This window comes from Peromyscus eremicus, chromosome 4, assembly GCF_949786415.1.
Source record: "Peromyscus eremicus chromosome 4, PerEre_H2_v1, whole genome shotgun sequence".
In the NCBI taxonomy this organism is placed as follows: domain Eukaryota; kingdom Metazoa; phylum Chordata; class Mammalia; order Rodentia; family Cricetidae; genus Peromyscus; species Peromyscus eremicus.
In genome coordinates, this window is record NC_081419.1 from 6,566,399 (window position 1) to 6,594,371 (window position 27,973).

A 27,973-nucleotide genomic window follows, 5' to 3' on the forward strand; every position below is an offset into this window, starting at 1 on the left:
CTAATGTGTCCAAATGGCCTTCAGGTCAGAAGGATCCCAAACCTCCCAGGGGCCCTGCTCCTTGATAGCATTGGTCCTTTGGCGTGCCTCATGCATGTGGTGGCTGTGTCAGGGGAGAGGAGTAGAGTACAAGGGAACATTGACTTACCTCACAGGATGGAGGAGAGGAAGATACTGTCCTCTTAGCCAATGGATGGGGAAACCACGCTCTGGGGCAGAAAAGTGACTTGCCAGGGCTACTTCATAGGAGGAATAATTGACCCAGTTGGACAGACTATAATAGTCTAGCTCTTACCTCTCTGTCCCTTGTGCTTCAACCCATTAAGAAAGTGGGCTGGCCAGGAGGAGAAGAAAGATCCCTTGCAAGGCTACCTCCTGCTCTGTGCTTGAGTGCCAGGCTGTCTGAGAAGCTGAGTGTGACGTGAAGAGCCCCCCCCCCCCCAAATCCTTGTCCTTTCTTCTTGGCCAGCTTTGAGTCCTCAGTGGGCCTTCAGTGGAGTTTTATTTTTGTAAATAGAGCCTGGCTGCTTACCACACAGGCACTGCCTGCCTTCTATGGGCACAGCCGTGTGCCCACCATGTAGGAGTACTCAAAGGAGCCTTTGGGATTCCTTGAGCATGAAGGAAGTCCTTGGAAGAGTTAGCTCTGTGTCCAGAGGCCTTGTGTCCAGGTCCAGACCCTTGGCTCTGGGGCAGGCAGACAGGCTTGATCATTCCTTACCCAAGCCACACATTTGGCCAGGGTTCCATCTCTGTCTCTCACCCTTCCTCATTGAAAAAAGCTGTAGAATGCCACTGGGTTCACAGCCATGCAAGGCATATCCTGGGATAGCTTGGTATGGGGTTCTGAGAAAGCATAGTGGAGATAGATACCCACACTGAGGGTTCTCTAGCAGTCTGAAGATATATAGGAGAACCCCTAAATTGGGTAAGGTATTTATTATCCTGCTTAGAATAGGAACGCTGTGGGCGGAACAGATCGGAAGGTAGACATGGGTCTCTCCATCCTCCCTGACTGAGACTTACTCCCTTTTGACTGGTTTCCGGAGGTGAGCAGGACTAGGCAGTCCTGTTCCTCGCAGCTCCTCCCAGATAGATGGTGGCAGCATGCCAGTAGGCCAAGCTAATCTGGGGCGGGTCCTCGTGGGTCCCAGTGGACCCTGGCAGACCAACTGGGGAATGTTTCTGTTCAGACTCTGTCCATCTCTGTTCCCTGCCCCTAGTTCACTGTCTCATGGTAAGCTGCCATCACCATAGGGAGGGAGTCTCAGAAGCTGAGAGTGCTCGAGCTGAAGACGAGGAAGGGCCTGTGCAGAAGCCCCTGGCTGGAAGGCATGTCTGGGCGAGGTGGGGTTGGGGTGTTGGAAGAGTTGAGGGGCTGGAGAAAACAGAGATGGAGGGTGGCTTGACTGGAACTGTTTCTAGTCTTGGGGGTCCTACAGGGAGCAGGGGAACAGTGTGACATCATTTACCATAAGATGATGGCTCTTGGTGCTGGTAAGAGACGACAGGCAGTGTTGACCTAGCCTGGCAGAGTGGTGAGGGTTACAGGCAAAATGGGCAGGAAGGTGCCCTGTCCTAAAGGCATGGCACCATACTTTGAAGGTGCATAGTGCTCAAAGGTGCCCTGGAAACGATCGCGCAGGTAAAAGTCAAGATTGACAGTTTCCTTTCAATGGAAAATCAGACAGCAGTGCTGCAAGGTAGCAGTCAACCCAGGGGTCTTGTAACTGCCTCCTCACCTGGGTTCTGAGGACTCTTCCTCCCCTACAGCATGCTCTTAGATCCGTGACATCTTCTGAGTGTCTCTTCTTGTCAGTTTGGTTCCTGAGGCCCTGTGGGTGGTCTTTCCTGTGCAAGCATGGGGTGGGGCTGGCGGGGAGGAGCTGACCTGTGGTAAGAAACCCCTCTGGCAGAGGAAAGGGAAGGAGTGGCCCTTAGAGGCTGGCTGGGCAGCAAGGCCCAGGTCACCAGCTCTCTCGGAAGTCAGATCATACTGCAAGTAGCCTTGGTAGGAAGCTTCCCAGTCTGTTTCAAGCCTTAGTAGCTGCTTCTTGGACCTGGCCTTTGCTGCCAACTGGCTACACTGTTGGCATGTGCCACCTTGGCAGTGCCTTAGCCTGCTTGGCAGCTTGGTAGTAGCCCTGACCCGAGGAGATCTGGCTCTTTGGAGCCAGTGCTGCTCCCCGAGGCCTGCTCTTTGCTTGGAGCTCCTGCTTGGCTGGGGCTTCTTGGCAGCAATAACACTGCCTGCCTGTAGGCCCTGCTTACCTGGGAGTGGCTAGAAGGCCCTGAGGGATTTTGAGTTCTGCTTTGTCAGAACCTGGAAACCCTGACTTGCTTTCAAGGGGCCCTGCCTGTGCATCCAGGTGCCAGCTAGTAAGTCTGCCTCCAGGTCTCAGGAACTTAGGGATTTGGTGTGTGGAGTAAGGGAGTCAGGGACAAGTGTGAGAGAGGGACAGACCTGGAGCTAAGGTGGGACGGGAGGGCATATATATAGCTCCTCCTTATCTACTTCTGGCGAGTTCATTGGATTATGGGGGCATTAGACTTGTTCCCGGGTCCTAGAGGTGCCCTAGGGGGGCCTGCTGGCTCCCTAAAGGTCAGACTACATTTTTGTAGGCTTGATGCTGCCCGACTTGTACCTAGCCTAAGTGTCATCAGAAGGTTGGAGTTGCAAACTTGTGGTCTTGCTTTGAGTCTCTTGGTAGCCATGGCTTAGAAGAGCTCTTGAATATAGACCTGGAACTGCTTTTTACCGCTTTCTGCCCAGATGTTGACGTGCAGTAAGCGGCCCTCAGCTCTATAGCCACCTCATTTCAGGCTGTGTGGAAGGAGTCCTGCTGATGGGAACTGACTTTCTTCTGGTTAGGTTTCTCCTTTGCCTCCTCCACCTCCGTACCCCAGCCTGCTGTTCACTGCCTATGGCTTCAACCTACGGCCTTAAACCCTAGCCTCTTCCATGAGTATCCCTTGAAGCAGGGCTGCTGTGGCTGGAGAATGTAGTGATAGTGCTTGCTGGAATGCCAGCTTGGCTTCTGGTCCATAGTGGGAACACTGCGATATACTCTGTCCTGCTCCCTCTGGGCCAAGTGGTATGCGTCTTAGTAGCTGGGACTCCCCGAGGGTCTGAACCCCTGTGGTGCTGCCAAGAGAGGATACCTGTTGCTCAGGCTCAGGCTTGCTCCTTTGTCTTCAGCAGTGGTGAGAGCCAGTAGGGGATGCCCTGGTGTCTGAGCTCAGGGCCTAGGGGCTTTGCAGTGGGGTCCACATACTTTCTCATCCCTTTGACTTAGTCCTGCTCTGCTGAAACACTGCTCAGGGACCCTTGCAGACAAGCAGACAGCCCCTCACAGAGGTGCAGGATACTGGCTGTAAACCTGGTAGGGTGGGATAGATGAGAGAACCCAAGGTCTTTTCAGTGGCCGACATCCTGCCCCTTGTTTTTCTGGCTACTCTGCTCTTCCTCAACCCCCTTACCCTGCTTTTCCACGTGAAACTACTGCTTAGCCCAATGGCCACTTCTGGAAGCTCTCCCCCTGGCCTGCTGGCCTTATTACCTGCTGTAGCCCCCTCATTTCAAGGTATTACAGTCCCTATTCATTGTGTCCAGCTCCTTCCCCAGACTATGACCCTTCAAGGCCAGAAAAGCCTCCATTGCATCTTAGTCCTTGGGCCTCTTGCTGTGTGTTGGCAGTGTCCCAGGCTGGGACTTCTCTCTCTCTCCTGGCTCTGAACCAGTGTGGTTGTTGGTGTTGACTATGTGGTGGCTACTGCCAGCTGCTAAGCCCAAGTCTACCCCCCACCCAGTGCCTGAAGTATCAGTCTGTGCCAGGAGGAACCCTTACCCATATACTGGACAGCTGGCTTAAAGACGGCAATTGAGATGCAGCCAGGGGTCCACTGGCTGAATTGAGTACCCCTTGCAGAGGATATTGATGACATAGGTTTGGGAGGAGAGAGTGAGCTCAGCACTGCCATTGGGTCTTGCAGCTGCTGAATTACTCTGTGACTGTGGCCAAGGGCTTTATCTCTGCGGACTGTTTTCTCTTCTAGAGGGCACTCACTTGAGGGTAGGAGATCTGCCCAAGATCAAGGATTACCTGATCAGCACATGACCAGGCCCTGGCAGCTGCCACCAACTAAACCTGCCAAGAGAGGAAATGCACAACCTGCTATCAGGAGGACAGAGGCTGGGTCCCTGTTCACATTGAAGTACCCTCTTCACCCACCACTTCCTGTCTGCAGGGCTGGACTCTGCGGACATGTGCAGGCAGTGCCTGTGGCTTGTACTTCACTGGGTTGTTCCATGACAGTTTCCTCGTTACCTATGTTTCTGGGGCCATAGGAATCCCATGGGGGCCTGTGTAGGATCCCACCTGTGGCACATGAATTCAGTCAGTGCTTCCTCAGCGGCCCTTGAGGAAGTGATGTGGATTTGGGGTGGGTAGGATTAGAGGTTGGTTGTAGGAGAAGAGTCACTGAGCAGGAAAGAGCCAGTGGTTTGGAAGGGGATTAGAGAGGGAGGCTCTTGGGGATGGACAGGACAGTATGCTGAAGAAGCTGGGGTGGGTTTGACTCAATCAGACTTGCCTTTGTTTGTTTGTTTGTTTATTTGAGACAGAGTTTCTCCGTGTAGCAGCTCTGGCTGTCCTGGAACTGGCTTTGTAGACCAGGCTGGCCTCGAACTCACAGAGATCCGCCTGCCTCTGCCTCCCGAGTGCTGGGATTAAAGGCGTGCGCCACCACACCTGGCTCAGGTGTATTTGATTTATTTCTTAGTTCATTACTATTTTTATGTATATGGATGTTTTGCCTTCATGTAAGTCTGTACACCATGTGTGCAGTGCCCATGGAAGCAAAAGAGGGTGTTAGATCCCCTGAAACTGTAGTTAACAGATTGTAGTCAGTCTCCATGTTGGTGCTGGGGATTGACCCCTGGTCCTCTGGTAAAACACCCAATGCTCTTAACTGCTGAGCCATCTCTAGCCCCTAGTCTTGCACTTTAGAACTACCAAAGGTATCAGTGGGATAGACAGCTTAGGGCTGCCAGTTGTGTTAAGCCAAGAAGGGTGTCTTCCCAGCTATTGTCTGGACCAGTTCAAAGCTGGAGCCATCCTCTACAGCAGCCAAGGTGAATAGGTACCACAGACAAAAGGCCCAAGACAAGGGTCCATGATGACACTTACATAGGGTCAAAAACGCTCTGGTTCAGAAAAGATGAGGTTGTGTTTGTTGGAGTTGGGACCATATCTGGAAGGGGCTTTTAGGCCTGCAGAATTCTGCTTAGGGTTAGTTACACAAGTATGTTCTCTCTGAAGACTTGTGAGCTGCACATCTCTGTTGCAGAAACAAGCCTTGAGATGCCCATACCTCTGGGCTCTAGGTAGGCACCAAAGCTTTCAAGACAAACGCAAGGGTGCCTGGAAGTCTGAAGTTGATCTTTGGGAATTTTCCTGGGTCTTTCTGGCAAGCAAGTCTGAACCATTCCAACCCGATGAGCATCGCTCTTGTTTATAGGGCAGTGGTTCATTTTGGCAACTGCAGGCAGTCTTCTTGGGCTGGGGATTTTCCTTCTCTCACTTACAACCCCAGCAGAGCAGGACTTCCAGGCTCTGGAGTTCAGCAGAAGGCTTGGTGGGCTCCTGAGGTTACCGCCAGACCACTGGGTATCTGGACTTTGCCTGTGATGGGTAAATGAACTCTTCCGTGGTACCTGGATGCCATGGTGAACCTGTTACTACCCACCATAGCTTCTGGCTCAGGGCACCCTCTCAGTAAAGGCTGGCATGGCTAGTTTAAATTCAGAGCAGTAGTTGGAGGGGACCTGGGGTGGAAGCATGGAAGGAAAGGTTCATATTTCTTCCTTTCTCCCACCATTTGTTGCTCTTCTCTCTTCCTGAGGTTCACCTGTTGAAACAAGTGTGGTTAGAGCTGGGCCACTGTCCTGGCCATAATACTTGTGCTCTTCACCTGAGGCCCCTCAGCAGGAAGAGACCATTAGACATATCCATCTCAGAAATGCAGAGCATAGAGGGGATGGGGTTTTGCTACTGAAGCTTACATCAACCCCACACCCTTACCTTTTGTTGTTGGCTTTGAGGCAAGGTCCCACCCGCTATTTAGCCCTGGCTGGCCTAGAACTCACTATATAGACTAGGCTGGCTTGGATCTCACAGAGATCTGCCTGCCTCTGTTTCTCAAGTGCTGGGATAAATGGTGTGCATCATCTTTGGGATGAACTTGACTCATGTGCCCCACCGTGTCTCAAAAGACATACCCTGAGCTCAGCAGCTCTTATGGGGTTTGTGTTTGCCAAAAGGATAACAGGGAGCAATTGGACCTGGTTGTGAGGCTGGCCATGCCCATTATGAGTATAGGCAAGACAGACTTTTTATCTGGGCAGCAGTCTGGTGGACTGCTTGGGGCTTTGGGTTGTAGAAGGCATCCTCTGTAGCAGCTGTTATCACAGACAAGGACCCATCACATTACACCGTTGAGCAAAAAGGCAAGATCCTCGATGGCACTTGAGTAGAGTTAAAAGGCATTCTGGTTCGGGAAGGGTAAGGTTATCCTTGCCGTGTGAGGCCTGTGTCTAGAAGGGGCCCACTCATCCTGACTCCTAGTAAGTGCTCAGGAAATATGAGTGACGTTAGCGGCAGTAGTAGTGGTGGGCCTGGGATTGGTCTTTGAGTCTGCAGAGAGAGTCTCAGGTGTGCATTGAAGAGGTGGAACCCTGTGAGTCAGGGCCCCATGGTCCTGTGGTTGGAATCTTGGGTAGCTGCTGAGGACAGCTGGAAAAACAGGTCTGAGTCAGTGGCAGGCTGTGAAGAAAGGTGACTGGCTAAATGACTCCGATTATCTTGTCACCTCAGAAGTTCAGAGAGCCATGGGGTCCTTTGTGCAGCAGGAACACCTGAGTAGCAGATGCAGTACTGATGGTCCCTGACCCCACAGACTCTGGAGAACAAGGTGCAGTCACACCTGGGAAGCTCCTACCTAGAAGGAGAATGAGAAGACTTGGCTCTACGGAAACAGAGCACAAAGATCTCTCGTTCAGTTGTCATATCGTCAGCACCATCTCTGAGGACAGGAGACAACAGTGAGTGAGTGTACAGAGAGAGGCCTTGCCTCTGGGAGCTTGGCTGGGAGACAGAGGCCTTGCGTGATTTCTGCTACATGGATAGACCCAGTCCTATGTGCACAGGAGGTACCCTCAGGATGGGCCTGGGTGAAGGTGTCCCCATGACTGGTGTCCTGTCATTTCAGGAGTTAGGCCTCAGGGACAGGAATCCCTCCTTCTTCCTCTCACTCCTTCCTCTCCGGGTGAATCAAACCCCACCCAGGCCTGAGTCAGCCAGGAACTGGTCACACATTCCTGGCCACCTGCCATACCTCTGGACATCACAGCTGGGTTTCAGGCCTGGGGAAATGGCCAGATCCAGGGTCCAGGGCAGGGAAGGAGGCTGGCCGTGGGTTTCGCATGCTTCTGAGATCCCTCTCTGCAGGTACTTTTCAAGGGACAGGTCGTGCCCTCCACTATGTTCAGGCCAGCTGGTAGCGACTCCGTGAGAAAGGGTGAGAGTCGACTGAGACTCGAGAGGCGCTGCTGTTCACTGGGTGCCAGAGGCTCGCTTGGACCCATCTTTGCCTCCCCAAGCCTCTCAAGTGAGCCTGCTGGGAACAGGAAGGGACGCTCCGCAGCTCGGTGTGTGCTAATAGTCTGGGTTTAGGAGAGCAAGTCGGTATCACATCCCAGTGCACCATCCACTGTGTCTTCTTGCTTTGAATTCCTAGGGCCTCTAGTTTATGGCCCTTAACGTGAAAATGTAGTGTTGGGCGCCCATAGTCAGACAGCCATAGGTTCAGATCTCAAACCTCCAATCAGTAGACATTAGGCAGGTGAATTCTTGGGCCTTGGGTTCCTAGCCTTTGACGTGGGGCTGATGGGCTGTGGATTCTGTGACCATCTCTCCCTTGGAATGAGCCCAGTTGCAATACCATCTCTTTTCTTCTATGTAATACTCATGGTAAAGGATGAGGCCACAGGGCCTCGGGTTCTGGCATGACAGAGTCATACTGTCACTGAGACCCGAGAATGGTTCTCCTATGTTGGCAGATTTCCCAGGGATCCTGCAGGGTTGGGGCTTGGAGTATGGGTACCCCTCCATTTCTATAAGGTCTGCCTCAGGTTCCTGGACTCCTGAGAATCAGTGTGCTGATCTGTGAAGTGGAAGTAGGGCGTCAGCATGTGAAAAGAGCTTGTACTTGGCCTACAGGAGGACATCCAGGAAACAGGAACCAAGAGGGTTCCTTTGCTTAGTGCATGAGGCTGGACCTACATTTGGTTCAAAGCCAGCAGTTTACTATGGATCCCTTCACTAGGGCTTGAGGGTGGAGCCCAGTGGTAGAGCTCTTGCCTAGCATGCACACAGCTCTGGGTTTCAACCCTAGCACCAACAATAAAAAGAAAGACAGTGACTACTGGCACCATTTCAGAGTCCATTCACAGGCATTTGCCTGGGTGGTAGCATGAGCTGTCTGCATACCCTGGCTGTGGAGCGGAAGGTAGAATGGGACAGCTACATGCCTGTGTGTGTAAACAAAGGATGCCAACACCTACCTGTCTTGGGCTTTTTGTAGGTCAGTCCCCAGGTTACTTGGCTGAAGAATAGCAGGATTCAAACCCAGGTGTGTCTAACCCTGATTGATGCTCCTAACCCAGCAAGCACGTTGTTGAAAACTCACCCCTTCTCTGTTGTGCAGTTTCTAAAGCTGCAGTTTGCCCACATTGTGCTTGATGGGGTCCCTTGCCAGTGTCAACCTGTACTCCTAGCCTTCTAGTCAACCCCTGAACCATTTTTAGGGTTCTTGCCAGCAGGGGAGCAGAAAAGGCAGCATGGGGCCCCAAGGGGCTTCTCTAAGCTCTCCAGCTTTGGGCATGAAGTGGCTTGGCTTCTAGGAACTTTCCCACAGGAGGAGAGACTGGCCTGCCGAACTGTAGGGAACTGTTTCCCCTGCACGTGGCCCTGAACTCCTGGCAGGAGCCAGACACTGTTGGGCTGCCACGTTGGCCCTGGACAGATGCCTTGGCTGGTCCCTGGGGTGGGCCCCTCCCCAGGCAGCTGTGCCGTTCTCTTTGGGAAAGCACTGGCAGATGTTGTCGATTTAAATTGTTTCCTTATTAGACTCTCACTCAGGCTGGGGCTGCCTCTCATCAGGCCAGAACATAGATTGTATCACTAGGACCACTCATTCCTTGAGGAACCATGCAAAGCCTGGGGGTTCAGACTGTTGCTGGGCTAAGCCAGGGACGGGCAGGCTGGATAGCAGGAGATGGAACTTGCTCTGGTGCCTGTGGGCTGAATCAGAGGACTAAGTCTCCTAGGACCCAGGAGCACAGCTAGAGCTGGCAGGTCCCTGGGGTCCTATCAGGTGTCTACCTCCCTGATCAGAGTTACCTGGAAGTTGAATGAAGAGTGGCCTCCACGGCCCTAGTGGTGTGTCTCAACCGGAGCTGATGTGGTTAAGTCTCAGGACAGCTTGTCACATCTGGAGTTGTTCAACTCTAATTGGCAGGGTGCAGCTAAATGTGGCACAGTGCCCAGGACAGCTTCTCACAGAGAAAATACCTGTCTTGCACAGCCCGTGGTCCTGCAGGCTGGTAGACACGTCTATGCTCACTCGTGTCTGGAAATGCCTGTCTTGCCGGGCTTCAGACTCTACTTTGCTCAGATTTGAGCTCTTGACTCTCTGCCAGTGCAGTGTTCCATACTGAGCATGCCAGTGGTGAGTAAATGTATTGATGGGCATTTACGTGTGTGTGTGTGTGTGTGTGTGTGTGTGTGTCCCTGAGTGTCCATGTGCATGTGTGCGTGCATCATGGGTGTTGGGAGATAAACTCCGGTTGCTAGGATTGTGCACCAAGCACCTTTTCCTGGTGAGCCTTTTAGCTGGCCCCTGGGAAAGTGAAGCGTTGTAGGTGGCCCTAGGGTCACCCTGGAGCCCTATCATGGGGACTAAGCTGCCATAGTAGTCCCTGGGGTTCCCTTTTCCTTGTTTTTTGCTCCTATGGCAACTGCCAGTCCTGCTTGGACTGTAGCACTAGCTGTGGGGAGAGTCCCTGGGCCCGTGGGTTCCTAGCAGCCTGTGCCTAGGAGGGAGCTCCTGTGGCAGTCAGTCTCTTGTCACCTGTGTGGTGGAGACCCAGGGCCACCAAAGCTCTGGGACGCTGTTGTACCTTGCAAGCAGTGATGCTGTTAGGTAATGTATTTGTTGCAGTGAGCTCATTGCTAGGAACTATGAAGCCAGACTCTGGGGTGACTTCTAATGGGGACATTGCATTTCTGTTAGAGAAATTGTTGGAAGTGGCTTACTTCAGCCTGACTTGCCACCTTCCCCACCCTCTTTAATAGTCTTGGTTGTTGTGAGCCAGAGAGGCAATAGAGTGGTCTTTCCTCCATGGTGTCTGCTTATACCTTCCTCCTCTCGGGGCGGGAGGGAGACCGAAATGGCATAGTGAATTGGGGAGCCTCATGGCAGGCTTCTGCAGGGAAACCTGGTGTTCTGTGACTGTGTTCCACCTTCCTGGACCTGAGTTATTTCACCTCTAGAACAGGGATGGTATTTCAACAGGCCTCAGGATTATGGGAGAGTTCTTTCAGTCCTGTGCTTGAACCATTAATCCCACAGAATAAACTCAAGGCATGGGGGGGTGTTTTTTATTGAAGTAGAGGGGCCAAGGAGCACATAGAGTAAAGATCCCACTCTGCCAGCTCTGTCGTAGACTTTTAGGGAAAGAGGCCATGGTAACAGACAGAGATGTGGTCGCCATTAGTGTAGGACCCTGATGGTGGCCAGCCACGTTTCTTGGTCCCAAGACACAGCAAGGCAGATGCCTGGAAGGTGTGGCCCTGCAGACACTAGGTTGATGGACTCCTTTACATCCCACTCGAACTGAGCAGAGACAAAGGAGTCACCCCAACAGCCCCATGCAGTGGGCATGCCACTTCCTCCCTTTCAGGCTTTCCTGTGTTATTCCTATTGCTGGAGACTTCCTTTTCTTTCGTCTTTACCCAGCTGACCCCAGCTTTGAAACCCTGACTCTGACCTGTAGAGTGCTTTTGTAGCCCTTCAGAGATACTGTCAGCTGCCAGTTGTTTCTTGTGTAACGTTTCCCACTCTGCCCAGGACCCTTCAAAAGGTTCATTCCATGCCTACAGCGTGAGCTGATGCCTGCAGCCACTCTCCGTGGATACCTCACAGAGGTCTGCTTGACAGTTGGATACAGGTCCAAGGTTCTTGCTGAACCACTGTATAGCTGCCTGGGGTAGGCCCAGGCAGTCAGATTGGGAGATTCCTAGAGCCAGGAGAGATCCGGGAAGTCCAAAGCTTCTGAGACCACTGTTTTGTGGGGTGCTTACTCTATTTTAGGACAGTTCAGAAATAACTACATGGTGGCCACAGAGGCCACAGTGGCCAAAGGGCTCGCCCTGTCTCACTGGATTTGCACGGCTAATTGTATATCTTAAAGCTAAAAGCAAAACCTGTGTCTTTAATTACCTGTCCCTGGCAGCAGGGAGCAGGGAGCAGGGATGCACGCCCTGAAACCCTACGCTGGAAGAGCTGACTCTCAGCCTTCCAACCCTGACAGCAGGTTGCCCACATTCACTCAGCATGTCCCCACTTGGCAGTGCCTTGGGGAGTAAGGGTGGGCCAGTAAGGGTGGGCCCTGGCCTTGAATCAGATACTTGTGGCTCAAATCCCTTTGCTTATTATAACCACTCATCCTAACTTAATTTCCCTTTCCTTTGAAGTTAAATGTTTTTTTTTTATTTAAAAAAAATTTTTTTTTTTTTTTGTTTAAATTTTTTTTGGCTTTTCGAGACAGGGTTTTTCTGTGTAGCCCTGGCTGTCCTGGAACTAGCTCTGTAGACCTTGCTGGCCTCAAACTCACAGAGACCCACCTGCTGGAATTAAAGGTGTGCACCACCACCACCACTACCACCCCCTTAAAGTTAATTTTGATGAGAACTACTCTTAGACAAAAACAAGGTAGCCCCAGAAACTCCTCACCTGTAGTTCTAATAGACTTGACTGAACTGTCCCCTCTTTCTGGCCGTTGTCTCTTCATATCAGTATGAATAAGCCAGGTGTCCAGGGAGCTAGCAGTCCAGTGTCCTGGTCTTTTTTGGGCTGGGGTGATCTCTGAGCCTTGGTTTTTGCCATTTTAGTTAGTTATCTGGGCTGAGCATGCTAAAGTTTTATGACTTCACACTGCTGTTGTCTGGCTGCACCCTGAGCCACATTATCAGGACAGGGAGTGAGATACACACTGTTTTATTTATACCTTTTTGTTTTGTTTTGTTTTTTTGTTTTTTGTTTTGTTTTTGAGACAGGTTTCTCTGTGTAACAGTCCTGGAACTCACTCTGTAGACCAGGCTGGCTTCGAACTCACAGAGAGCCCCCTGTCTCTGCCTCCCAAGTGCTGGGATTAAAGGTGTGCACCACCGGGGCTGGAGAGATGGCTCAGAGGTTAAGAGCACTGACTGTTCTTCCAGAGGTCCTGAGTTCAATTCCCAGCAACCACATGGTGGCTCACAACCATCTGTAATGAGATCTGGTGCCCTCTTCTGGTCATACATGCTGTATACAAAGTAAATAAATAAATCTTTAAAAAAAAAAAAAAAAAAAGGTGTGCACCACCACCGCCCGGCCACTGTTTACATCTTAGTTGTCTTTCACACTTTCCTGATTTCCATGGCTGGCCCACTGTGCTTCTGATGAATGGGGATATATATATATATATTGGGCAGTGCTGTGCATGGGCCTGTGGTGCCCTGGCAGGCCCAGTCCCTGTCTTCCTAGCACCTCCCAGCTCATTGAGGTTGCAGATAGTATAAGATGGTGCTCAGTCTCGGCATCTTTGATACTGGGTCTCCCAGTGTTGGAAGAGCTTCTCCTGTTCCCTAAAGTGCTTTTCTGCCTCTGATGACACTGTATACTCCAAGACTCATAGAAGAGATAGTTCCCTTTACCCAGGCAGGCATTGTGAAAATTTACAACCAGTGTTAACAGTTGAATGAATAAATAAGGAGCTGGGGATTTAACTCAGTGGTGGAGTGCTTGGCCCTTACATGTGCAAGGCCTTAGGTTCAATCCCTAGTACCACCAAAAATGAAAGAGAAAAGGGTGTCAGCGGTAGAATGCTCCCTTGCCTAGTGTTCATAAGGTCCTGCGTTCCATCCCCAGAGCGAGAAAAGACACACTATCTCTTCCCTGCCCATCCTCACCTGCAGTTTCCAGACACTCAAGTGCCCAATGGTGGCCCTCATTTGCCATATGATGTCATGGGCATCTCTGAATTTTCTGTGCACACCATCTGGCATGTGTCCTATTAGAACCAAAGAGATGATGCATTGTAGGAGCCCTTCTGGGTCTGCCTTTTTTCCTGCTGTCCTGCAAGGCCATCTTCCTTTCCTTCTCTTCTTTCTTTCCTTTTTTTTTTTTTGAGACAGGATCTCATTATGTACCCCTGGCTGGCCTCAACTCAGAGATCCATCTGCTGCTGCCTCAGGAGTGCTGGAATTAAAGGTGTGTGCCACCAAGCCCTGCTCCTCCTCCTTTCCCCCAACCCCCAGGCAGGGTTTCTCTGTGTGGACCAGGCTGGCCTTGAACTCACAGCTCGGATTGCCTTCCTCTGCCTCCCAGGCCCAACTTCCCTTCCCTTGGTGTCACTGAGCAGTATCTCACCTTGGAGTTGTTTCCGTTTTTGCCTCACTTGGCCTTGGCTACTACTACTCACCCTGCCTTAGCACCCTACGTGGTCAATCCCTTTGTAATTTGGGGCCAAGACTCCTCTCCCTACCTGTTTGGGAGCCTGCCACTCTGTACACACATTGGCCACATTCCTACCTCAGGGTCTTTGTTGTCAGAACTCCTATGTCTTCATCCTGCAAGTGTCTGTGTGGCTCACTCACTTCTTCAGTGCTTTGGTTTGATGTTCCTTTCTAGTTAAGACCTTCCTTGGCCACCTTTCCTCACGGCTCTGTCTTCCTTGACTGTCCACTGTCCACCTCTTCTCATTCCCTTTTTAACACTAGGACATGCATTGCCTGCATTTTTTGTGTCTCTTAACCACTGCCCAAGTAGTAGCCCCTCAAAAGCAGAAATTTCTGTCTTTGTATACTGCTCATTTCTCCATCAAGGATATTTAGAAATGTCTAGCACATTGTGGGTGCTTTAGTTAATGGATCTGAAGTGACTCCAGTCTGATAGTTCCTAAACCCAGCCTGGCCAGCTCCTGCCCAGGACTCATGGCTGCCCTTTTGACATCCTCAGTCCTACCTCTGGGCCTAAGTTCTTGTCCATCTCATCCTTGCTCTGTCTAGAACCTCCATGTTCTTCCATAGGGGCCTGGGTCTGGGCTTGAGAGTGCATCTCTCCTCTCTCTCTCTCTCTCTCTCTCTCTCTCTCTCTCTCTCTCTCTCTCTCTCCTCTCCTCCCTCCCTCCCCCCCCCCCCCCCCTCCAGAGTTTCTCTGTATACTTTTGGTGCCTGTCCTGGATGCTCTGTAGACTGGGCGGGCCTTGATCCACCTGTCTCTGCCTCCCAAGTGCTGGGATCAAAGGCGCGCACCACCACCACCTGGCATCAGCATTTCTGAACTTCATCTTCCTGTGAAAAGTGGACAAGGAAACAGCCACCTCTGTGGTGACGAATTGTGGGATGGGGTTAGGGCATCAAGAAGTGACCACTGCTGTGATGTTTATTACACCTGGCAAGGCTGCTTGCTGCTGCTTTTCCCCAGAGGTGGTGACATGTAATACTGATTGCTCAGAATCCCTATGGAAACAGGAGGGTGGTCCAGGGCTGATTCCATAAGCCCCGCCCTGCTCACCTTCCTGCAGAAGGAGGGAACAAGCCTGTCACCTGAGCCTGGGAGGGCTTCACGTGATTTGTTCTGGCCTGGCCTGGCAGGGCTGACAGGAACCACAATTGAGCCCCAGGCTTCCTAGCTAGTATTCCCATGACAATCTCAAAGGAGGGGCGGGCAGTTTGCTGTCAGCCTTTGTTCCCAGGCTCTAATCCTAATTCCTCTGGGTGTTTCAAGTGTTCCATCCTTCCTGCTTCTGCTGGCCTCCAGCAGCTGCTTCTCCTCTTAGGTGGGGTGGAGGTGGGGGCTGGGGATCCACACAGAGTGCTTCCCATTTCTGACCCCTATTTTTGTTTGTTTGTTTGTTTTGTTCGAGACAGGGTTTCTCTGTGTAGCTTTGCACCTTTTCTGGATCTCACTCTGTAGTCCAGGCTGGCCTGGAACTCACAGAGATCCACCTGCCTCTGCCTCCCGAGTGCTGGAATTAAAGGTGTGCGCCACCACCGCCCCATTTCTGACCCCTTAAAGTCAGGCCTCAGTTGCTCAAGAGTGACTCTTCTCTCCTTCCTACTCCCTGCCTCTGTGTGTGTGTGTGTGTGTGTGTGTGTGTGCTCTCTGCTTCCATCTTAGGCACATCCATGTGGCCAAGGCAGCCGTGAGCAGATTCAGACAACTGCCCCCGCCCTCACTGCTCTTCACTGTCTCCCCGCTGGCCAACCTCCTTGGTGTTTCTGTTTACCAAGTATATTCTCACACAGGGCCTTCAGACTGCCATTCACCTTACTTCTCTCCACTCCGAGCTTTGCTGAGCTACCATTGCTGGAAGGTGCATCTCTAGACACCGCCCTAAAGTAGCAGCTCTGCCTGCTTGTTCTGCCCAGCTCTGCTTTCCGTGTTTCTGTTGATCAGATTGGCTGTGCATTTTGCTTCTGTTCTACTGACACGGAATTTACATATCACATAATTCATCTACCTGAGGTGTAGGTTCAGTGTTTTGGTGCTGGGTGTGGAACCCAGGGCCTTGCACATGACCAGCAAGCGCTCTTCCCACAGCCAGTAGTTTTTCCATTCACAAGTTGAGCTTTCTGCAGTCCTCTGCAGACCATTTTCATTACCTCACCAGGAAACCTCACATGTCTTAGCTGTCACTCTTCACTTCCCCAACTCTACTTTCTGTCGCTCTGGATTTGTCTGTTCTGGGCATTTCCTACAAATCAAATCTACACTAAGCTCTCCTGTGCCCGGTTTTGACTTAGCAGTAATGTGTTCAAGGTTCGTAGCACTGTGTAAGTGCCTCCTTCCAAAGGACAACTGACCTCATGAGCGGACCACAGATATTTTACTCTCTTACCGTTGGTGGGTGTTTGGGGTGCTTTTGCTTTTGAACTATTCCGAATAGTGCCGCTTGGCACATTTATACGCAGGTTTTGGTGTGGATGTAGATTCTGTTTCTGGTGGGTGTGGACCTGGGAGTAGAATTACTGGGTCACATGGTAATGTGGAACGGCTGGCCTCACAAGCCCACAGGGCTTCAGCTGCCAGGTTTTCCTGCTTTTTGTGCCCCTGAGCCAGTGTGGCAGCCTAGGGCTCTCACTCTGAAGCTAGACAGCCTGGATTTCAGCCTGCTTTGTGAGTTCTGGTCTTGTAATCTTGCTGGAGCCCCAGTGCCACCAACTATAAAAAACAGGCTGCCATGAAAAGCAGGAGATGCCTGACTGCAGCCTCACTGACCCTCACCTCAAAGCCTAAATCTGGCCGGCAACCCATGTTTCTTGGGTCACTCAGGGTGTGGGAAGGTCACTTCTCAGCTGTATGACTGTCCATCCAGTTAGGTGGGATGCACTGAATGGAGATACTGTCACACCACCTCCTTCCCATGGTTGCCCCTTCCTGAGCACCAGGGTTTGGGAAGGGACCGTAGTGGTGCCACAGCTCAGCTCTCCAGGCTGTGCACTGCTGCCACCCCAGATCTTGCTGAGCTCCCACAGCGGTTGGCTGAGGTGTAGATGAGCTGCCCCCAGAGTTCCCATCAAACACCAGCCGCCTCCTTTAGAAGTGCTGGGTTGTTACTGTAGTCACATTCCAGGGCTGGCAGGCTTTCTCCAGCACTCTGGGCAGGCTGTGGTGACTGCCTAGCACCTGGGAAGCAGCATAGAGCATGAGCTGTTGTGGTTACTGTGTTGTTGTTGGAGGAGTCTAGCTGTGGGCCCCACAGGCTGCTGGGAGATCTGGGGCGCTGACCTAACCTTGACCTCTTATCTGTCCAGTGGGTTGAGTGAGTCCATCCTGGGAAGACTGAAGTGAGAGTCACATCAGGTGGCCAGCAGGAACCTGTCAGAGGCTGATACAGGGAGTGTAGGAACAGCCAAGGTCAAGGTCCTGCGAGGAGAGACTCAGCACGTCGTGGGTCCCTGGAAGGCTAGCGCCCCAGCCTTTCTGATTCTTTGTTTTTCTTCTTTTGGGGGGGGGCGGGTGAGGGGAGGGCTGGAGATAAGGTTTCTCTGTGTAGCCCTGGCTGTCTTGGAACTCACTCTGTAGACCAGGTTGGCCTCAAACTCCTAAGGCAAGCACCACCACTGCCCGGCTGATTCTTCATTTTTCATTTCATGATTTTTGTGTGTTTACCATCATACTGTTGTAGTCTTATGCAAACACTCTGGCAGGGGGCCCTTCCCCTGTCCCTGATAGGACTGGAGTGGGGGTTGGTGCTTCACAGTAACCTCATTCACCTGTCCCATGTTCATCTGCCCTGTCTCTGCAGGGAGGAGGTGCAGGAGAATTGTGTACGGTGGCGAAAGAAATTTACCTTCGTGTGTAAGATGAGTGCCAACCCGGCCACAGGCCTGCTGGACCCCTGCATCTTTCGGGTGTCTGTGCGCAAGGTGAGGTGGGTTCATGTGACTGAGCCTAGGTAGGGGTTGTGAGCTCAGAGCTGAGGCGTGGGTATGGGACTGGCCACCTGTGGTTTTAGGCCCCTTTCCTACCATGTCCACTGAAAGGAGAAATGTGCGCTGTTACCCGGCCCCTTTTTGTGTTCTGTTTTCATGGTGTTTTGGGGAGATCTCTGAGAGTTTCCTGGTCATGCCATATGTCTCTCTGTCTCTGCAGGAGCTGAAAGGCGGGAAGGCTTATTCCAAGGTAAGGCGGCTTTGCTTCACACTACTACCTTCCTCACTAGTCGGGTTACGGACTGGTTAAGAACTTATCAGAGATCACCCAGCCTCTGCTTCCCAATTGCTGGGGCTAAAGGGGTGTGCAACCACACCCAGTTTCTATACTTGGAGTGTGTATATGTGTATGGTGCTGGAGATTGAACCCAGGGCCTCATGCATGCTAGGCAGATACTCTACCACTGCTCCATTTTTCTAAGGAGAAAAGGAACGCACATACAAAACTGAATAAAAGTGTGCATATGACGTAGAAAAATGGAAAGGGAGTGCTCTGCACATGTGTGCTTGAAAGCAGTGGTTGTTCAAACGATGCACAGATTCTTAGGCTTCTTACTTACCCAGGGTATCATGGGTATCTTTTCAGGTCACCCTAGCTTTCTGTATTTTTTCTAATGGCAGCAGTGTCCACTGTGTGCCTGGTGACGTAGGTTCAGCCATTCACTGCTGTTGCAGAGCTGTGTTGACCCTAGGTTTTCACTCGTGCTTGCCTTCCGCCCCCACCCCCACCCTGGCTTCAGCCCTAGGAGGAAAACCTTTTCCATGGGAAAAATTGGGAGGAGATGGCCTAGCTTTGAAAGAGCATGTCCTGTCCTCCATCTCTCCTCTCTTGGCCAGCCCAGCACAGGAGGGACTGGATCTTCATTTGCCCCACCTCTTACCCTGTGGGGATGGATACCTGAGATCTGGGTAGCAGACATCCCCACAGCTCTGTATGCCTTCCCTGGCCCAGCAGTGGAGGGGCTGTCCAAGTGTGTCTACTGTTTACTCATGAGTAAGGACTGCCAGTGTACAGCCAAGGAGTCTTCAGCCCACATCAGATGTTGCCAGACCTTTCCTGCTGTTCCGTAGCAGGACCTCACCGAGGGCTTTATCCCATTATGCAGATGAGGAAAACAATACAGAAAGCCTGAACTGTAAAATGGGGTCGCTCTGAGTCATTACAAGTCATTACAAGTCCAAACCCAGTTTTCTGATCCTGAAGTCGGTGCCCTAAACACTGTGGTCAAGACCTGTATGTTACTGGTGCACAGTACATGTCCAGTGAGTTTGCTACCCTGGTGACCCCAAGCCTGGCGCTCTCACGCAGCCTCGCTTTCCTCTGTTCAGGCAAACTGGATTCTATCTGACTCATCCCTGTGGCCCTGTGCTTCTGCTTTTACCCTTTTTATCTCCCACATCTCACCTGCACACATCCTGAGAGGAACAGGTCTGGACTGGTTGGTGAAGTCTTACCCAGTAGACTTGTGCACTCAGGACAGTGGAAGGTTCCTGTCCATATGTTAGACTCTTCCCTTTTCCCTCCACCAGGACTTCATGGGGACCTGCCCAGTCTGTAGTGTCTCATCACCTACCCTGCCACCAAGTTCCCACAGCCTTCCCCTCTCCTCTGCCTGTTTTTCCGTCAGCTCCCGACAGCATGGCCTTGTTTCCTTGGGAACAATGTGTCTGTGTCACAGACAACAATGTCCTTTCATCTCAGGCACACTGGCCCTAGTGCACCCTGGGACTCCACACAAAGGGTGCTTTGTGCCACTCAGGGATGTCAGCTCCTTGCTTTGCCACATTGGTGCTGCTGACCCAGGATCCTGTCCTTGAGTCCTGGTTATGCAGCAGTCAACTGGGGCTGTGGGGTGAGCCTGCGCCCCCCTCAGGTTAACCCCGCTGGTGCATCTGTTGCCTAGCACCCACACTCCCTGCAGCCTCCCACATTCTCTTTTCCCTCCCAGCTGGGCTTCACTGACTTGAACCTGGCTGAGTTTGCAGGCTCAGGCTCCACCGTGCGCTGCTGCCTATTGGAGGGATATGACACCAAGAACACCCGCCAGGACAACTCCATCCTCAAGGTACCTGGGCCATGCTGCCTCCTCTGCCTTCCTAAGGGGTAGAGACTAATGTAGCTCCTCATCAGAAAATACAAATTCTTAGAGATGCTGGGAGGGTATAGGACCCTGGGTCATGGCCTCAGTTTTCCTATCCATGGTTGGGCACGACCCCTCACCTTTCATAAGGGCTTGATAAGCACCTTTCTTAAGATGGACCTTGTGCCATGTGCCTGTCTTTTCTATCTCGTGGCCCTAACAGCAAGCACAGCCTGTGGGTGTGGTGTCTGTCCTTAGCTCTGAGTTTGAACAGGAGAAGTCATCTGCCCTAGCTCAGACGCAGAGCTCCCACTCAGTCCCACCAGTCCTTTAACTGCACAGCCTAGCTCCTCCTGGTTGTTGCCCATCATGATCTGAGACTTCCTGGCTCCTGGTGTCAGTGATCAGAACTGATGTTCTGGACCCACGTGCAACATTGGGGATATACTCTGAGAGCTGCAAGGAGGCCTGCCCTGCTGGCCACACAGGTCTCCAGAAGCCCAGTAGCTCATTTCCCTCAGACAGCTGGTGATTTGTCTTCTTCAGAGTAGAAATACCCAGGTGTCTGCACCAAAACACCTCTTCATCCCTTTCCACCCCCTTTTACAGTCTGGCCAAGAAAACCGGTTTGTCCTAACACCACCTCTGAGCTGACCTAGGAGTGGCCAGCTGTGCCTGGCACAGAGCTGGGCACGAGGTAGCTGACAGGACTTGAAAAACATCTGAATAGGTTTAGGCTGGTAGATGTGGTAGCATACTGTGTAATCCCAGAATTTGAGGCTGAGGTAGGAGGATCATGAGTTTGAGGCCAGCCTGAGCTACACAGCAAGAGCCAGGTGGTGGAGGCGCACGCCTTTAATCCCAGCACTTGGGAGGTAGAGGCAGGTGGATCTCTTGAGTTCAAGGCCAGCCTGGTCTACAGAGTGAGTTCCAGGATAGCCAGGACTACAGAGAGACCCTGTTTGGAAAAAACAAAAAACAAACAAAAAACTTTCAGCCAGCTCCTGCTTGCCATGGTGGGTCCTGTGGGTGTCCCCTCTTCCTGAGGAGCTCCTTGAGCCCTGTTCCCCAACTCCAGGCTCTGTTCTCACACACTTGGGCGAAGCACCTGTGAATGAGTGTGTTCCCTGGAGCTCACTTTTCAGTTGTCCGGTCAGAACTGGAAGTGCTGATGTGGTGCACTCAGGGGCTAGGTGGCAAGTGAGGCCTGTCACTCCCTCCTCGGGGCTGCCCACTCTGTCTTCCACACAGGACACACTGTGGGCAGGTGGAGCCCAGAGGTTGACCTGGGCTGGGCGTTGGCACCCAGTGCTGATTTCTCTCTACCAATAGGTCACCATTGGCATGTCCCTGCTCTCTGGAGACCCCTGTTTCAAGACGTGAGTGTCACCTTGGTTATCGTTGGGGATGGGGGCCATGAGATAGATTCTTCTTCCTCCAGGCTCTGGGGTACCCGTCTCCATCTGATCCTGAGATTGGGGCACTCCAGTCACACCCCTCTCTCCTCCCAAGGCCACCATCTACTGCCAAGTCCATCTCCATCCCGGGCCAGGACTCCTCCCTGCAGCTGACGTGTAAAGGTGGTGGGACCAGCGGCGGCGGCGGCGGCGGCAGTAGCACTAATTCCCTGACTGGGTCCCGGCCCCCCAAGGCCCGACCCACCATCCTGGGTTCAGGTACCATCTTCATCCGCCTGTCTCTCCACTGCCTGTGACTACAGCTTCTCCCCTGAATGTCCTGTCCCAGGAAGATGCTTATCAAGAGGAGGGTGCAGGCACAGTGGCACCCACCTTTAATCCCATTGCGCAGACAGAGGCAGGAGGCTCTCTGAGTTCCAGGCTAGCCAGGGCTACCCAGGGAGACCTTGTCTCAAAAAGAGGGTGGTGGGATGGTGGAAGAGGACGCATGTTTCTGCTGGTGCTGCCATTGCTCAGGTGACGGAGCGCCATGATGGCCTCAACCCTACACACCCTCCCGGAGGTACCCTCAAAGCTGGGGGGCATGTGGCTCTCCAGACCTGAGAGCTGTGACGGACCTAACCCCAGGGCTTGACTTTTCCCCTAGGTGCTGCCATGCCTGCCTGCCTTGGCTTGGCATGTAGGGGCTTCCCAGCACCATTGCTCTTTCTAGCTAGTGGAGGCTGGGGTGCAGAGGAGAGAGCTGTCTAGACCAGGGCACCTCAGCGTAGATGCTGCCCTTGTGTTAACTAAAAGGCAATAATTCTCTCCGGAACAGAGTGGTATTTGAGGGCCCGTGTACCTTTGCAGTTGGTTCCCCTGCCATATACAGAGAGCTTGGTGACTTGAAATCTGCCTAAGCTGGTGTGGTCCATGCGTGTAATCCTAGTGTGGGAGGAGAGGCAAGAGGATCAGAAGTTCAATCTACATAGCAAATTCAGATCCACCTGGATTACATAGGACCCTATCTTAAAAAAAAAAAAAAAAAAAAAAATGGGGCATGGTGGTACGCACCTTTAATCCCCGAAGTCAGAGGCAGGTGGATCTCTGAGTTAGAGGCACTTGCCTAGTGAGACCCTATCCAAAAAAATGATCAAAACGCTGCTTTGGGAACATGGCAGACCTGAATCCAGCCTGAAGCCGGGGTGTCCATGCTCGTTTCTCGAGTGAAGGCTGACAAGGCTGCGATGTGTGCGTCTGCAGAGCATGTCTGTGTCCCCCTGGTTCCGTAGGTTTACAGCTGGGGAGTGAGTGCCAGGAAGGCTGTTTGAAAGGACCTAGAACATAGCTGTTGGCCTGTCTTGGGGGCTTGTCTGTGTCCGTCCTCCTCCCTGCTCCTCCTCTCCCAGATTTGCCCCTGAACCTAAGTTTATTCCAGTTTCAAGGCCTTCAGTGTGCTGTTCCCTGTGTCTGGAAGGCCCTGTCCCTGCTGCCTTCTCTGTCTCCCCCTCCTTGGTGTCCTAAAGGTCTCAGCATTAAGTCATCTCCTGAAAAGGCTTGCCTGATCGACAGGCTAACCAGGCCCTCCATAGACGCTGTTCCTGCTCCACACCTACTCACCATGGTTGTGGATAACTGTCTCAAAGCGCTTGTCCTCAAAGATCTGTCACAGATACTCTCTACTCACGAAGGTCCCAACAGCCTCTTGTGGAATGGGTGACCGGGGTTCCAAGGGTAGCCTGTGGCTTGAGGTAGATTCTGCTCCTCTAGTCCTTGCTCTTCAGTCTGTGGAATGGAGGCACAAGTGTCCGGTGGAAGGCTGGTTGAGAGGAGGCTTATGAGTGAGGTGTTGCCTTAGTAACCTTGCTCCTGTCCCCAGGACTGCCAGAGGAGCCAGACCAGAGCCTGTCTAGTCCTGAGGAGGTGTTCCACTCTGGCCACTCCCGCAACCCCAGCTATACCAGCCAGCAGTCCAAGCTGTCAGGTGAGTCTCAGGCCTTCAGCTTGGGGTCTCCCACAGCCCTGGGCCCTGTAGTCACCTTCCCAATATCACCCACTCTCCAGGCTACAGCACAGAGCACTCTCGCTCCTCCAGCCTGTCTGACTTGACACACCGAAGAAACACGTCCACTAGTAGCAGCACCTCTGGTGGCCTCAGCATGGCTGTAGAGGGTCCTGAGGGCACCGACAGGGAGCACCGGCCCCCTGAGAAGCCACCTCGTCCTCCTGAGAAGCCCCCACGACCCCCACGGCCCTTGCATCTGTCAGACCGCTCGTTTCGGTGAGTCCAATTTTTGGGACTCGCTGGTAAGCAGAACCCTCCCTATACTTTGCCTCTGACCACACAGGGACAACAGAGTGGGTTATAAGTATAACAGAATGGTTATGATTTCACCGACCGCTGGTCACAAAAGCACAGCCCTGGACTAGGCATGTATCCTTGCTTATCCAGTGCTGCTGTTCATGGCTTTGTGTATTTGTCTGTAGACCCGACAGACCTTGTTTGAGCCTTAGAACCACTGCATACGTGCTGTTTGGCTTTGAGCAGGTTACTTAACCTTAGTCCTAGTCTGTCAGCACGTGCCTCTGATGGGGTGTGCATAGAATGTGCTAGTGCCATAGGTGCTGGGGTTATCCTTGTCGCTGTACCTGTCACTGCCCTGTCACAGTTCTGTCCCTCTCCCCCAAGGCGAAAGAAGGACTCAGTGGAGAGCCACCCAACCTGGGTGGATGACACTCGCATTGATGCCGATGACGTTGTGGAGAAGATAGTGCAGAGCCAGGACTTCACTGACGGCAGCAATACTGAGGGTGAGCTGCCCACTTCAGGCCAGCTGCGGTGACGGTACCCTCTGAGGCGACCCCTGCCCACTCAGCCGCTGTCCTCCCTTGTGTCCCCACAGACAGTAACCTTCGGCTATTCGTGAGCCGTGATGGCTCCACCACACTGAGTGGCATTCAGCTGGCCAACAGGTAGGAGCTGGAGACAGGGAAGTGTGGTAAGGCAGCCACGGGGACCCCTGGCCTGGCTTTGAACACCCGTCTTGTCACCAGTGACCTTGGACTTACCCATCCTCAGAGTCCTTGATAACTGTACCTTCAGAGTGCCTTCCCACAGGCCTTTGGGTGGTGAACTCCAGGACTTCTGGTTCCCCAGGCCTTTGAGCCAGTGAGTGAAAGTAGTATCCAGCATACTGGGCTGTCCTGGGGATTTTCCTTGTGTTTTGGGGGAGCTAAGAACATGTCCTTTGAACTTCTGGATCCAGAGGCCAGACAACTTTGTGAAGGGTGTGTCTTGTGCTGCTCTGCTGACCTCTGTTGGCTGAGGCTGGAAATTACAACCACCCTTGCCCAGCAGTCCTGGGCTGCTCTGGGTGAAAGAGCAAGAAACCATGGGTACCTCCATTCTCTTGCCTTCTTAACAAATCTTACAGCCCCTCCTTGCCAGGGTGGTACATCCAGGTGTGTACACAGGTGATGTTCAGAGGGGATCAGGCACAGCTGTGGACCCCACTGACTCTTGATACCGTCTCTGTCACCCTGAGCAAATGACTAAACATCACTGGGGCCTCAGTTCCGCCCGTCTGTAAGAGACTGATAGCAGTGATTGCATGTGAGGGACAAGGGCCTGGCCCAGGGGAGTGCTTGGTAACTGGAGCATCAGAGGGATAAGCTCACCTTTCTCTTCCCTGCAGAGTCTCCTCTGGAGTCTATGAGCCAGTCGTGATTGAAAGCCATTGAGGGATGAGGTGGCCAGCTGAAGAAGGGCCCTGCCATCTCTTGTACCCAGGCCAACGGCATTCCTGGAGGAGCAGGAACCTGCCCTTCGGATCTGCTCTGCATTGCATCTGTGCCTCCTTGTACTCTCGCCACACCAGCCCCCAAAGCATCATTCCATTGTCCTCTCATCCACCCTGGAACCACTGGTCCTGGGTGCCACTGTGAATATTGTCCTCTGAACCACTAGAAAACGGGGCAAGATGGAGCTATCCAGAACTGCCCAGATTAGAGAGGACCTGGGCCCAGCAAAGGACACAGCCACTCCTTCATGTTGGGGTGCTTGTGGCTGCCCCCCCCCCCCATGACCCAATTACTTCAGGAGCAACAGCTTCAGCCAGTCTAACAGGGCTCTTGCTCCTGTGCCCTTGCCCTTCAGGAGCTGGACCACCCCCAGAATCCTGCCACCTTTGACCTCTGCTTTGTGCTTCCGCTGTCCTCTATGTCCTGAGGAGACCTGCTGGCAGCCTTCTCCTGGGAGCCAAGACCTCAGACCCCACCTCTCTCGTCAGATGTCCTCCTGCTGCCCTGCAGCCTGCACTTTGCACATGCTTGTCCCCAGCACAGCCACTGGCCCTTGCCCTTCCCCAGGACTCCGGGGTGCTGTCTGCTGTGCAGCCAGACATAGGGTACAGTAGCCCGGCTGGAGCGTGGCACTGTCCCTGCCCTCTAATTATCCCCAGCTCAGACGGAGAGCAGAGCCTAGAAAGGTCTGAGCATCAAGGTGCCATCTGCCCAGGGCTGGGTCCTGAGCAGCTGGCCTTCCTGCAGGAAAGGAAGGGTAGGGCCCAGCTGTGCTGGGTAAGCAAAGGCCTCTTCCTCTGCTCATGTCAGCAGACCTGGCTGGGTTCCAGGCTGGAGAGGCAGTCGGCCAGGTGCCGGGCTGTGACTGATGGACTGGAGCTGGCTTATTGCCAGACAGGCCTCTGCCTTCCTCTGGGCAAGGGGCATGCTTTTCCTGGGTAGTCTGGTCCTGTGCCCTGCTCAGGCCTTCCCCTTCCTACCCACCCTCTTGATACCTCCCCAACTCTAGCACTTTCTGTCTGTCCCGTAATGTGCTTAAAGGATGGTACTGGCTGCCAGTCCAGCCCTGGATAAACTCGCGCCTCTCTTAAGTTTCACCCATTTTGTATCAACCCAGCAGGCTGGTGTTTTCCTTTTCCTCCTGAGTCCACAGTCCTGTTTCCTCCTCCCCCAGCAAGGGGAGGTAGGTGCCTCTGTTCCCCACTCCACCTTCATCTCAGCGGGGCTGGGGACGGGGTGGGACACTTGTTCTTCGGGTGGGGGATAGCTGGACTCCCCAGGTCCGGAGGTTCCTTGCCCGGTTTCTGTCTTCCTTAGCTAATGAGTTGGGGCTGTGGTTTTAGAACTTCCTGGTGTTGGGACCAGAGCATTTCTTGGGATTTTGTTGCCATTATTTTCAACACCTGATGACTCTTGGAAATGAATGTTAGAAGGTACTGCCGAGGCAGGGCAGAACATGGCTGGAAAAGGTTCTGCTCAGCTCAGAGAGTCCTTTCCTGCCCAGCAGGTATCTGGCACTTTAAGGACGCTGGCAGTTGTGTTTCTTAGTGAGGTGACCCCTAGAAGATGGAGAGAGCACTACTCTTGCTGGCCTGTGACTGCCTAGTCGGAGCATTATTTTAGTCCGGTTCAAAATTTCAGGGCTCCAAACACAAAGCAGTTGGTCCTGTCAGGAGGGACTCCTCCAAACCAACCCTAGGGTCTGAACCAGATGGTCACTATGCCACATCCTCCCGTTCTAGGCATTGGGCTGAAAACATGGCCACAACCAAATGAACACTGATGTGACCAGAGACTAAGCCTTTCTCCAGCCTAAGGGTCCCCTTGAGCTCAGTGATTCCCACAGGGTGCCCAGAGCACCTGGACTTCAAATTCTATATACAGAGATAGGATCTATTAAGAGATATTTTTGGAAAGGAATTGGTCTATGCAATGCCAGTTTGGAACCTTGAAAGACAGTTTAATGTTTCTACTAGGGAGATATAAAAATCTACAATATTTTTAGTATTCTTTTCTGGTTACTCCCACAACTGACCACACTGCATGGTCTGGCAGGATGGAGAAGGCGGGTCTTCCTCTGTGGGGAGGTGACTGGGGAAGAGGGTTTGCTTTTGTTTAATTCCCTCCTTTCTAACAATGTAGCGCTGCTCTCATTCCATGGGCTGTTTGTATCTCTGTCTCGGCTTATAGTAGAAAATAATGTCATATGGGAAATCAGCCTAGTGTCAATGTTTGGTGGGGGGGATTAAACGTCGATGTTTTTGTTACTGTCTTGTTGTTTGTTTGGTTTTTCGAGACAGGGTTTCTCTGTTTTGGTGCCTGTCCTGGATCTCGCTCTGTAGACCAGGCTGGCCTCGAACTCACAGAGATCCGCCTGGCTCTGCCTCCGGAGTGCTGGGATTTAAGGCGTGCGCCACCGCTGTCCGGCTGTTTGTTTTTTTAATTATCTCATTACCATGTTCACTTGGGGGCCGAAACAACAGAAGCTAGCCATATATGTTACATATGCAGGGTGACTCGCCTCGGGAGAAAGCTTAGGAGGCCAGGGTTTTCCAATCCTGCCTCCAGTCATAATCCTCACACCCTTAAAACAAAACAAACAAACAAAAAACTCACCACCCCCCACCCCCAACTGGGTTTCTCTGTGTAGCCCTGGCTGTCCTTGAATTCAGAGATCCACCTGCCTCTGCCTCCTGAGTGGTGGGATTAAAGGCGTGCACCACCATTGCCAAAGCTTTGCTTTTTTTAAAAAAACATTTTCAGTTCTATTTTGTGGGGAGTGAGCATGAGCAAAGGTCAGAGAACATAGCCAGGTGGTGGTGGCGCATACCTTTAATCCCAGCACTTGGAAAGCAGAGGCAAGTAGATGTCT

General features: G+C 52.5%; 1 protein-coding gene across 2 annotated transcripts in view; it reads left to right on the forward strand.

Moving 5' to 3' along the window:
- Eeig1 (estrogen-induced osteoclastogenesis regulator 1) overlaps positions 1-27,973 on the forward strand; it is a 33,943-nt gene that overhangs the window by 3,836 nt on the left and 2,134 nt on the right. Inside the window, exons 2-11 of one of the 2 annotated variants that reach the window (XM_059260067.1) lie at positions 17,636-17,756; positions 17,983-18,012; positions 19,772-19,888; positions 21,236-21,282; positions 21,416-21,579; positions 23,180-23,284; positions 23,365-23,581; positions 23,990-24,111; positions 24,204-24,273; positions 24,996-25,219. In XM_059260067.1, the coding sequence (XP_059116050.1) occupies positions 17,636-17,756; positions 17,983-18,012; positions 19,772-19,888; positions 21,236-21,282; positions 21,416-21,579; positions 23,180-23,284; positions 23,365-23,581; positions 23,990-24,111; positions 24,204-24,273; positions 24,996-25,041 (1,039 nt within the window). In that variant the 3' untranslated portion in view covers positions 25,042-25,219. Of the gene's footprint in view, positions 1-17,635; positions 17,757-17,982; positions 18,013-19,771; positions 19,889-21,235; positions 21,283-21,415; positions 21,580-23,179; positions 23,285-23,364; positions 23,582-23,989; positions 24,112-24,203; positions 24,274-24,995; positions 25,220-27,973 lie in introns of those variants that run through there. The other variant, XM_059260068.1, reaches the window with a different exon arrangement.